General features: G+C 44.9%; 1 protein-coding gene across 2 annotated transcripts in view; it reads right to left on the bottom strand.

Moving 5' to 3' along the window:
- The window catches only part of PDE8A (phosphodiesterase 8A), a 448,334-nt gene extending 437,265 nt beyond the window's left edge, over positions 1-11,069 (bottom strand). Inside the window, exon 1 of one of the 2 annotated variants that reach the window (XM_077471009.1) lies at positions 10,654-11,069. In XM_077471009.1, coding sequence (XP_077327135.1) covers positions 10,654-10,713 — 60 coding nt within the window. In that variant the 5' untranslated portion in view covers positions 10,714-11,069. The remainder of the gene's footprint in view (positions 1-10,653) is intronic. The other variant, XM_077471011.1, reaches the window with a different exon arrangement.
- Positions 11,070-12,473: the final 1,404 nt, after the last annotated feature.

Raw genomic sequence — 12,473 nt, 5'->3', positions numbered from 1 at the left:
AATAAAAAATAAATTAAAAATCAATAGCCACAAATACTGCAGCTTCGGACTTTTAATAAAAAGACACTTACCAGCCCAGGGATACAGTGCTGTCCTCACTAGGGCCAGTCTTCAGGTCCCTGGCTCTGCCATGTTGAATGTGGGAAGCTGGTTGTGACTCCCAGTGTCTTCACAGCTGGACCCCACTGCGCATGCGCAAGCTGCACTGTGCTCTGTGATTGGCCCTGCAGCCTCTGGGACGTCGGGGGGGGGGGGGGTGAGGGGAGGAGGAAGAAGATTGGAACTTCCTGTAATAACTAACATTCTGCATTACTTGCTAAGAAAATCACATTTACAGTGTTTGGAGCTGATGATGATCATGGCACACATTAAAAAGTGCTTTGTGCATCAATTACCTTACTCCCAATCCTATCCTGCCATGAGGACCAGACCTTTGTGCATCAATTACCCTATTGCCAGTCCTATCCTGCCATGAGGACCAGACCTTTGTGCATCAATTACCTTACTCCCAGTCCCATCCTGCCATGAAGATCAGACCTTTGTGCATTGATTACCTTAGTCCCAGTCCCATCCTGCCATGAGGACCAGACCTTTGTGCATCAATTACCTTACTCCCAGTCCCATCCTGCCATGAGGACCTGACATGTGTGTATCAATTACCTTACTCCCAATCCTATCCTGCCATGAGGACCAGACCTTTGTGCATCAAGTAAAATAGGCATTTAAAGAGTTTTTGTTAATACCAGAAGTTAGTTAGAGGGGTGGTGGGGACCAGGGTTGCTTATATTCTGGAGTTGGGCTTCGGGCCTAGGTCACACCTATGAATTTTTATGTGTGTTTTGCAGTGCATAAAAATGATGTGTTATGAAAATACACTGAGTCCAATGTGGCCGTTCACATCTGCGATCTGCATCTCCAATTTTACATGCATTTATCTGCACTTTCTGGCACCTTAAAGTCTATGGAAGTACAGTACATACATAAACATGCACATATTGTGCATTTTCATGCAATTTTCAATCAAGTTGTTGTGGGTGAGCACTTGGCAGCTTGTCAACTCATGGTTAAAACACCTCTCCTGGATAACTGCCATGGCCTTAGTCACAATGAAGACTGTGACAGTTGCTGCAGCTGCAAACAGGGTTGTAAAATTAGCCATGTTTCCTCAACTCCATTGACTGAAAACCAGGTAGCACTGCAGGAAAAACATCCTTATTGGTTAACGAGAAAAATGCATAACACACGAAAACGCATAAAAGTCAAACAGAATTAAAAATGCATGAAAGTGGAAATGGAGAGATGTGACCAAGGCCTTAGATGCTGCAGCACATATTTTTAAAGCAGTTGTGTAGGCTTTTTTTTTCTCTAAAATAACAAACATGTTATACTCACCGGCAATGGCCCTCAATCCCCTTTTCTGAAGTCCATGCAAGCACTGTCTGCTCCTCCTCTTCTGTGTCTGCCCCCATAGCAAACCACTTGACCCACACAGCACATCTTGGCTCCTGCTGTTGCCTGAGGACTGAGGTAAGTATATAGGGGGGGTGAGGGGGCGATACAACTACTGAGACATTTTTTACTTTAATGCAGGGAATACATTAAGGTAAAACATGCTCTGCCTTTAGAACCACTTTAAATGGAAGGTCATAGTTCTTGTTTAAGAACCAGTCCACACTATTTAAAGCTAAATTGTGGGCTGGAAAAAAATACCCATGCAGTGGAGGCCCCCACTCCAAGGGTTAAATGCTCATTAAGGTAGAACTATAGGAAAATACTTTTTTTCATTTCTGAAAGAGTAAGGGAGGGTTATAAGCCCTGTCAGCTTTTTTGCCAATGATGTCCCATTGGGGAGCTTTATCTTCACTTCCTGTCCCATAGACAAAGCCGGACATGAGAGGAAATACCTACAAACGAAGGGAATCCCTTGGGCCCCCCCAAATCACCAGGACCAAGGCCATCTTAACGAATAGGCACCCCTGGGCAGTGCCCAAGGGCCCCAGGTGCATGGGGGCCTCATGATAATCTTGCATTCCATATGCATACTTTGGTGGGACAGTCCCTGGCATTTTATTAAGCTTTCTCGAGATGGCCCACAGAGGGCTAACTCTACAATTTGGAGTGAAACCTCAACCCCTTTTTACGGCTGCTGCTTGTGTGGGCAAGGTATGTACTCCAACAATCCCCACCGGCCCTTCTCCCCTGTTTATATCAGGTGATGTAAGCACCAGAGATGGACAGGAGAGAAGGGTTGATGGGAATCGGAGTGTAATCAGGTTGTAACAGTCAGGTGCTGTCCCAGATGGGAGGGTAGGAGTTGATGCCTTTCCCAGTTCTTTGGTTTTGGCGGATACTTCTCTGGACCTGACTTCCTGGTACTGTGTGATATAAAAGGGACCGTGGTCTGGAGGTAAGGGAGAGGTAGGAGCGGGAGAAGGATGCTATCCATCACCATCCAGATGTAGAACTATTGATACCTGGGGTTCACCCTGAAGACACAAGCACTTGTCTGTGCCTCAGAAGGACTTGTACCTACATGAAGATGCCTACAAATAACTTATCTTTACTTGGACTACACCTTAGAGTTAGGGAATAGGAAATAATAACGCCTTTATCTATTGGACTGTGAAATGTCTGCTTGCACTTTTCTTAACTAAAGAGTTTGAAACTTTGTTCTTGCCTTGTCTCAAGTTGCTGAAAGGGGTGTAATGTAAGTAACTGACATGCATATAGTTCACCGAGTGGGTCTTAAATACATTGGGGTATGAAAACATTGGTGTGAAGTGAAGTAGTGTGAAGACACATGTAGATACCTGGAGTAACATGGGTTTAACCAGCAGCCTGTTGATAAGCGTGCACCTGTTATAGGTGGAATGGCCTCTAGCAGTGGGAGAGGTTGTTGGCACTCCTTCCGCAAGCGAAAAAGAGCTAGTAAATGAGCTAGCAGAAGATAGCGGAGGAGTCTGGCGGGAAGACCCCCAAGACGGAAGAAGACCCCCGGAGCTGTACAATAAATTATTTTGAAACCTTGTGTTGTGTTTTATTTACATTTTTTTCACCAGGTGAATGGGTAGGGGTTTCTGTGTATTTGTTCCTATCATAAGTAATTGAAACATGTGGCGCTAAACCAAGTGACTGTTACACCACTAAATATTATACTACAAAGTGCATCAGATATAGCTCAAAAAAATTGTATACAGAAATAAAAAATTAAAAATTAAAAAATTATTAATAATAAATAAACATTAAATAAAAATAAATAACCCAGTGAATAAGTGATAGTTCACACTATACATTTAAACACTCCTCAGGGAGTATTGCAGAGCATATGCAGTGTTCATACAATGTTGCAAAAGTCTGTGAGTCTCCAAAACATATTTCACTTTAACAAGCAATATTGATCAGTGTTTTTTTCTCTCTCAAACCGCCTTTCCTTCACCACACTGCTGTGAAATGTGATTCCTCTCCCCCTTATGCCACGTACACACGATCAAACAAGCGGGTGGAAAAGTCCGGCAAACTGAAGTCCGCCGGACAATCCCCCCGTGTGTAGCCTCAGGCATACTTTTTTGACCCGAAAGTACGGCGGACTTAGAAAGTAGTTTTGCACTCCAATCTTCCCACCGGACTCGCATTTCGGCGGACAATCCGGCCGTGTGTATGCCAGTCCGCCGTACTTTTGAAATGAACGGACTTTTCCCGGAGAAAAGTCCGCTCATTTCGAGCGGGTCTCCAGGTAGGCGGGGCCCGCGAAGGAGACGTCGCTGGCCCCGCCACCTGGTATGGACTTAAAGGGGAACCCCAACGCCAAAAAAAAAAGGGCATGGGGGTCCCCCCCAAGTCCACAACAGACCCTTGTCCAAGCACGCTACCCGGCCGGCCAGGAAAGGAAGGGCGAGCGAGCGAGCCCCTTGTCCTCATCAACATGGGGACAAGGTGCTTTGGGGTGAGGAGGGGCCGCGTGCCCTCAACATGGGGGTGCCCCCTCACCCCAAAGCACCTTGTCCCCATGTTGATAAGGACAAGGGCCTCTTCCCGACAACCCTGGCCGTTGGTTGTCGGGGTCTGCGGGCGAGGGGCTTATCGGAATCCGGGAGCCCCCTTTAATAAGGGGGCCCCCGGATACCGGCCCCACACCCTATGTGAATGAGTATGGGGTACAATGTACCCCTACCCATTCACCTGTAAAATAAAGTACAAAAAAAAACACAACACACAAGATAAAATAATTTATTGCACAGCTCCGGGGGTCTTCCGTCTTCGGGGGTCTTCTCGCCGGACTCCTCCGCTATAAGAAGATAGCGGAGAAGTCCGGCGAGAAGACCCCCGAAGACGGAAGACCCCCAGAGCTGTGTGATAAATTATTTTATCTTGTGTGTTGTGTTTTTTTTGTACTTTATTTTACAGGTGAATGGGTAGGGGTACATTGTACCCCATACTCATTCACATAGGGTGGGGGGCCGGTATCCAGGGGTCCCCTTATTAAAGGGGGCTCCCGGATTCCGATAAGCCCCTCGCCCGCAGACCCCGACGTCAGAGAGGACCAGAACGAGACGTTCTGCCCACCGGAAGATTCTGACAACTGACAGGGCTGCCAACACCCTATTTGGCCCGCCCTGGTGATTGATATAAGCCACCGGCGTTGCATTGTCCAAATGGATCTGTACCAGGAGCCCCCGAAGTTGATCTGTCCATGATCCAGACATAGTCTGAACGCTCAAAGTTCCAGGATTATGCTCAGTAGTTTGGATTCCACCAGCATCCAACAACCCTGAGCAGAGCTCAGTCCCAGGACATCTCCCTACCCAGACAGACTGGCTTTGGTGGTCACCCTGTTCAATACAAGAGGAGAAAGGATTTACCCCTCCGAAGAACCGGAGAGTGAAGCCACCAGACCAGGGAAGCTCCGGTTTCCAGGCTCAGCCGAATCCGATTGTCCAGAGACCTCGGGCACTTGTTCCATTATGCCAGGATCTTCCTGAAGGGAGCTTGTATGGAACTGTGAAAATGGAATCGTCCCAATAGGTAGACACCATCAAACCCAACATGTACATACAGGTCCGCAAGGAGGCCCACTTGCCAGACAACAGTAAATGAAAAACGCAGCATGCAACTTCTGGAGTTTGTCCAGAGGAAGAAACACTCTGGCCAGAGCTGAAGCCCAGACCAGGCTCAGATAATCCAATGTTCTGGAATGGGCCAAAGCAGACTTCAGATAGTATAGAAGCCAACTGAAATCTGTAAGGTAAGTATAGGAGCCACGTTGCCCCTCGATGACTCGCAGAAGAACATTGTCCAGGCAGCCCAGGACCGCAAACCCCCACTGACGTAACCACGCCAGATCTGGGACCAAAGAGCAACACCACTAGCAGACTAGCTACCTAGCACGTAGCTGTGGTCTGCATGCACTCGCTGGCCAGACTGGGGAGACCACTGGATCTTAGTGTCCATCCCATCGCCCAGTCCGGTAGTTGATTGTATATCTCCCCAGAGAAAAATCCAGGAAAAAATAAAATAACAAAAACATTCGCAGGACAAGAGATCCCAGCAGGGAACTAGGTCCTTACTCCTGAATAGGCAGAAAAAAACTGAAGGCCTATAGCAGGGAGAGTGGTATATACCACCTGGGACTGCCCAAAGGCAAAGCCAAGTCTTTTTTTCTGCCTAGTGTCCTACTCCTGTAGGGGTCAGTATAACCCTATGGTTCTGAATAATGGAGCGCTGTGTCTGTCAATGAACGAAAGAGAAAAGTAATTTTTCTCCTTCACTGATGTGCGCTGATGAGGCTGCCCTAATGGGCACCGATGGGCTGCACTGATGAGGTGGCACTTATGGGCACTGATTAGGTGGCATTTAAGAGCACTGATTAGGTGGCACTGATGAGGAGACACAAATATGCCGTACTTATGGGCACTGATACGTGGCACTGATTAGCACTGATAGGCGGCACTGATAGGTGGCACTGGTGGGCACTAATAGGTGGCACTGGAGGGCACTGATAGGCAGCACTGATGAACACTAATGGGTGGCACTGATGGGCAGCACTGATGGGCATTGATGGGCAGCACTGATGGGTACTGAAAGCCAGCACTGACTGGCATCACTAAAGGCCATTGATTTAGTGTAATCAGGGCACTGATGATCAGTTCTCTGATTACATGTCTTGTTGTCCCCTGCAAGGAGATGGTGCTGATCGGCTCTCCTTGCCACACACTCTGTCAGTGTGAAGCGATGAGAGCCGATCACTGACACGTCCTATATTTACATGTGATCGGCTGTGATTAGACACAGCCGATCACATGGTTAAAGAGCCACGTTAGCGGCTTTTTACAGAGTTTAGGGTTGTGCCATGTCCTAGCAACACGGCATGGCCATGCCCCAGGGGAACGTGGGAGCAGACGTTCGGGTGTGCCGTCATATTATGTCCAACCAGAAAGAGAGCTGCACCGACCCTCCGTCATTTGATAGTGGGCGGGCGGCAACTGGTTGAAGAGGTCAGCGGCCAGCAGGGTTCTTCAGGATGCTGCTTTACTAGACTGATGGTGAGTATAGTTTCTCTTTGATTACTTCCAGTTTCGTTATCTACAAAATGGAGGTAATTCTTTTTGAAATTGGTGCATGAATGGTGCCACTTTGTAAATGTAGCCCTATTAAGCACTACTGGAATCTGCTGTGTATTTTGGTAAAGTTACAGAAACAGGCAGTAGGTATTTCTGAATCTGGCAGAGGCCTAAAGGGTCATAGTGCCAGAAAACTGTTGGTAGTACTTTGTTGAAATCCCCTGAGAGTTTTACACAGGTCAGCCATGTACTGGCCATCGGGACTACCAGGAGTTTCCCGGTGGGCCGATGGCTCAGTGGGCCACTCTGATGTAAGGGGCTGCTGATGGGACACTCTGATGTAAGGGGGCTGCTGAGGGGACACTTTGATGTAAGGGGGCTGCTGATGGGACACTCTGATGTAAGGGGATGCTGATGGAACACTCTGATGTAAGGGGGCTGGTAATGGGACACTCTGATGTAAGGGGGCTGGTAATGGGACACTCTGATGTAAGGGGGCTGCTGATGGGACACTCTGATGAAAGGGGATGCTGATGGAACACTCTGATGTAAGGGGGCTGGTAATGGGACACTCTGATGTAAGGGGGCTGGTAATGGGACACTCTGATGTAAGGGGGCTGGTAATGGGACACTCTGTTGTAAGGGGGCTGGTGATGGGACACTCTGATGTAAGGGATTTCTGATGGGGCACTCAAAATGTAAGTGGGCTGATCTGGGTGAAGTCCAGGGCCAAATTTCTGTCCCAGTCCAGCCCTGACACAGATGCACATGCAAACAGCGAGATCTCTGCATGTGCAGACATGATAGCGCTCTTTGCCAGGTATTTGGGACCTATGGAATTTTGCTGCATTTGCACAGATGAGGGGTCTGGTATTTGAGACTTTGCAAAGACCTGCGCACCTGAGTGCATTCACAGAAAGACCCTGAAAATGACAGAAATCCTGAAGGTCTCTGCCAGATCCCAAATACCGACAGAAAATACCATGCTTGATTTTTAAAGCTGGTGGCGTAGGGGGGGCAAATATTACAGGGGTGAAGTTGCTTTTGAAGTCACCTGCATTTTTTATTCAGCTGTATGATTCATAAAACATATCCTGTTGTGTCACCTCTGCTACATCCCTTAACTAAGCTCGGGGCAAATCTCAGTGTCTTAGTAGTAGTAAGTCATGATTTTCATAGATAAATCAAACATTTGTCATATTTGTTTGAGATAGCTAATTACTATGTTACTCGGTAGAGGCTTGGTCTCTAGGTGGACCTGTATCTTTAAAGCCAGCAGGGCAACTAATCCACATTGCTGCTGGGTAACCCATACTTATCCCATCTTTCTGTCCTCTATGTGCACTCACATGACCTTCCAAATTATAGCTCTAAGATCACTGTTGACTTCCAAAGGTTTCCTAGCACCTACCACACTGTACTGGCAGATCCTGTTGTCAACATCTTAACTGCATTGAGCTCAGCAGTAAAAATAAATCCTTACTCCATATGGTCGCCTGGATTCTCCCCGCTCTGTACAGCTGCCTCCAGCACACTCTTATTGGCTTATGCAGTAAGGAAGCTCCAGCTGAAGTCATGATGTGCAAAGTGCAGACAAAGATCTTTCACTGGCTACACTGAAAATTCTATTGGTTGTTATGGGTCAGTACACTTTGCACATCATCACTGTTTTTGTTTTTTGTTTTTATCATCATTGCTTTTGATATTGTTATAGTGATATAAAAGTCAGAATGTTCCTTAAAAAATCATCTCAGGTTTAGAAGGATAGTTCATCCCTGGAAATGTCCCTGGTGCTCAAAGTTGGCCAGCTGTACAATAAAAAAAAAAAAACTCCTATGGGATAAATCCATTTTAACCATTCATTCACTCTGTATGCTTTGTGTAATTATTTTAAAGAGCAGCAGAGGAAAAAAATTGAAATAAACATATGGCTTAGTGATTGATACACTTTCTTTGTGCCGCTGGGGTACCCAGTATGGGACCAGGCCAGGACACTCTCCGGACACTGCAAGTTCTCCCTGTGCTTGTGTGAGTTTCCTCCAACAATTTAAAGAACAACTCCAGCAAAATGAAGATATGCCCTGCTCTTGCACTGCAAGGGTTAAATGCTTGCCTAGGGGATGGCAAAAGCGGTTTCACTTGCCTAGTCCTCTGTTCTATGCTCCAGTGGTGGACTGCCTCTCAGCATCCTCAAGTCCAAGGCAGGGCTATGATTGCTTGATGACGTCAGAGGACCAGAGACTGCTGGAACATAGGGGATGTAAAGATGTGAGGACTGACCCTGCAGTGCAGAGGATTGGGTAAGTAAAATTGCTTTTCTTGTTCCCCTAGACCTAAATGAGCATTTACCCTTGGAATGGAGTAGCAGCCCCACTGCAAGGGAGCATTATTATATTCTCTGGAGATCAGCTTTTAAGTAGGTTAATTCGGCTCCTGTCCAAATTGGTCCTAGTGTGTGCGCACATGTGAGATAGGGTTCTTAGATTGTAAGCTCCTTGTCAGCAGGGACTGACGTAAATGTACAGTATGTAAAGAGCTTTGTAAATTGTTGGTGCTATATAAATACCTTTAATTATAAAATATACATTTTATATATATATATATATATATATATATATGACAATATAAACATGCCAAGCACTGTGTATATTATCGTCACTTTACAGATACTGTACTTGTAATATATATATATATATATATATATATATATATATATATATATATATATATATACACATACACTATTATTTCAATGATATATACATCCCAGCTGGGTATAGATAAGTCTCCATGGTCCCCAGAGACAGTATTCTGATGACCATAGCACAGCAGCAAAAAAAATATTTTAAAATGTTGGCAGCTCTGTAACACATTGCTAGGTTTTGCACTGCCAGCAATCGGTAAGACATCCCACTCACTCATGTCTATCCTGAAACTCTAGTGCAATATTATAGCTGCTGCTGCTGATAATATATTTTATATTATAGGCACTACCTTAATTATTTATCATATTATAGTTGCTGCTTCTGTTATATTATAGGTGCTGCTGCCTCTATTCTATTGTTATTATAGGTGATGCCTTTAATATAGTTTATATTATAGGTGCTTCCTCTGTTATATGCTGTATTATAGTTGCTGCTTCTGTTATATTTTAGGAACTGGCTCTATTATATGTTGTATTATAGGTAATGCCTCTAGTATACATTATATTATAGGTGCTTCCTATATTATTTGCTGCTTCCATTAAGTCATAGGTGCCTATTATATTATTATTATTATAAATTATAGGTGCTGGCTATGTTATAAATTATAGGTGCTATCTCTGTTATATATTATAGGTGCTGTCTCTGTTATATATTATAGGTGCTGTCTCTGTTATATACAGTGTTATAGGTCCTGCATATTTTATATATTATAAGTGCTGTCTCTGTTATATATTATAGGTGCTGTCTCTGTTATATAGTGTTATAGGTGCTGTCTCTGTTATATATTATAGGTGCTGTCTCTGTTATATACAGTGTTATAGGTGCTGTCTCTGTTATATATTATAGGTGCTGTCTCTGTTATATACAGTGTTATAGGTGCTGTCTCTGTTATATACAGTGTTATAGGTGCTGTCTCTGTTATATATTATAGGTGCTGCCTCTGTTATATACAGTGTTATAGGTGCTGTCTCTGTTATATACAGTGTTATAGGTGCTGTCTCTGTTATATATTATAGGTGCTGTCTCTGTTATATACAGTATTATAGGTGCTGCATATTTTATATATTATAGATGCTGTCTGTTATATATTATAGGTACTGCCTCTCTTATACGTTAGATTATAGTTGCTGCTTCTATTATTTTATAGGTACTGTCTCTATTATATGTAACATTATAGTTGCTGCTTCTATTATTTTATATTTCAATCAGTTGGCAAAAGGTAAGGCTGGCATTGTGCATAACACATTTCCCCATCACTCAGATTTAATTGCCCTCCAGAGGCAGTCATCAGTGCCCATCTATGCATTGCAGATCTATGCATCCACCTTCATTAGTAAATGAAGCAAAACATAAATACAGCAATAAGGGAAGCTGAATGTTCGCTTTCTTACCTGATGCACAGGACCATTGTGCGATCCGCAGCCTTCTAAACTTTCCACCTTCCGCTCCATCGCCTTAATTTTAGTCTTTTTTTTTCTTGCAGCCAGTACTGCAGGGATTATTCCAACGGCATTTAGACACAAGTATAAAAGCAAACCATTCAACCGATGGGGGGAAAAGAGGAGAAGCAGTCACAGTATTCCAGAGAGGAGAGTCATGTCTGGCTTTTGTCTCTTATTACATACTAAAGTCCTAGGCAATCAGCAACCTGCTACCCAGCCAGCTCTGCCAGCTCTGCCAGCTCCTGGAAAGCACAGGCTGCAGGGATCTGCCAGTCCACTATATTGCACTTCCACACTGCCTATTGCAGCACTAACACTATAGTTGGGTCTCTACAGGAAAAAAGAAAAGACAAACTTGACAGACCAGTGTTAATTCAATTTTGAAACCACTCCCTCATCTCTCATGGCTTGCCTAGATCATAAAAACCAGAGGCAAGGTCACCAAGCAACCAGATTTCACGTCATACTGGCAATAAAGTCAGCAGCTCCTATTCAATGGATTACCTGGCTGGGGAAGGTAGAAGGACTCAGACCTTCTGCTTTCTTATCTCTCTGATAAGTCAATGTGCAGCCACAGAGCATTACACTTCTTTACAAGAAAAGTCTCCACCTTGATGTCCTATGTATGAGAGCTGTGAAATGTTTATGGCTCTTGGTGGAGGTGTGCCTCCAGGGTTGGACTGTGAACCTGGACTAATGTGAAATACTGTGCATTCATCGATACCAGGATTAGACTCTGGACTTCATTATGTACTATATAAAATGGACTAGACATATACTCTAGACATTAAAGCTGAACTGATAAGCAAATATTGTCCGAATACTAGAGTCGTGTGTATTCTTACTTAAAGCGGAGTTCCGCCCAAAAAAATAATAATAAAAATAATAATAATTAAAAGTCAGCAGCTACAAATACTGCAGCTGCTGACTTTTATTAATTGGACACTTACCTGTCCCAGGGTCCAGCGATGCGGAGGGAAACGAAGCCCCGCTCGTCTCCCCCTCCTCTCTGCGGCATTCTCTGGCATTGTCATTGTGGGCGCCCGGCTGTGGCTTCACACATGAGCCGCGCTGCGTGCTGTGATTGGCCGGGAAATCACCTAGGACCTGTGATGTGTCCCAGATGATTGCAGAGGGGAGTGGAGGTGAACTTCTTTTCACCGCGCGGTGCCCCGGGAGGAAGTGGGAGCTGGAACCCTCTAAAAAGAGGGTTTCCGATCCCCCCCCCCCCCAAAAAAATGACATGCCAAATGTGGCATGTCAGGGGGTCACCTTCCCTTAAAGCGGTTGTATACCCACTGACACTTTTTTTTTAATACCCCTGTAAGGCAAAAGGCATAATGAGCTAGTATGCACGGCATACTAGATCATTATGAGATACTTACCTTAGAATGAAGGTGTCGGTATCTCACCTGGTCCATGCCGAGGGAGATGACATGTTCCCTTGGCGTGTCTTTTGGGTATCACGGCTCCAGCACTGTGAGTGGCTGGAGCTGGGATGTCGTCACTCCCACGCATGAGCACGGGAGACTTCTTTCCAGCAAGGTCCGGTGTCTGCTGGGCTTTCAGCCAGGAATCCCTTGTGCGCATGTGCCGCTGAAGTCAGTGGCTCATTGCAAGGGGAATATCTCCTAAACCATACAGGTTTAGGAGATATATTTTTTTTACCTACAGATAAGCCTTATTATAGATTTACATGTATGTAAATGTAAAAAAATAGACTATTTGTGTGTGAAACTTCACTTTAAATCATTGTGTGTTTTGTGTAT

This window comes from Lithobates pipiens, unplaced genomic scaffold (assembly GCF_037356315.1).
Source record: "Lithobates pipiens isolate NorthernLeopardFrog02 unplaced genomic scaffold, aLitPip1_a1.2 Scaffold_8, whole genome shotgun sequence".
Classification (NCBI taxonomy): Eukaryota; Metazoa; Chordata; class Amphibia; order Anura; family Ranidae; genus Lithobates; species Lithobates pipiens.
The sequence above is the reverse complement of the archived record's forward strand: the minus strand, read 5'-3'. Positions and strand labels throughout refer to the sequence as shown.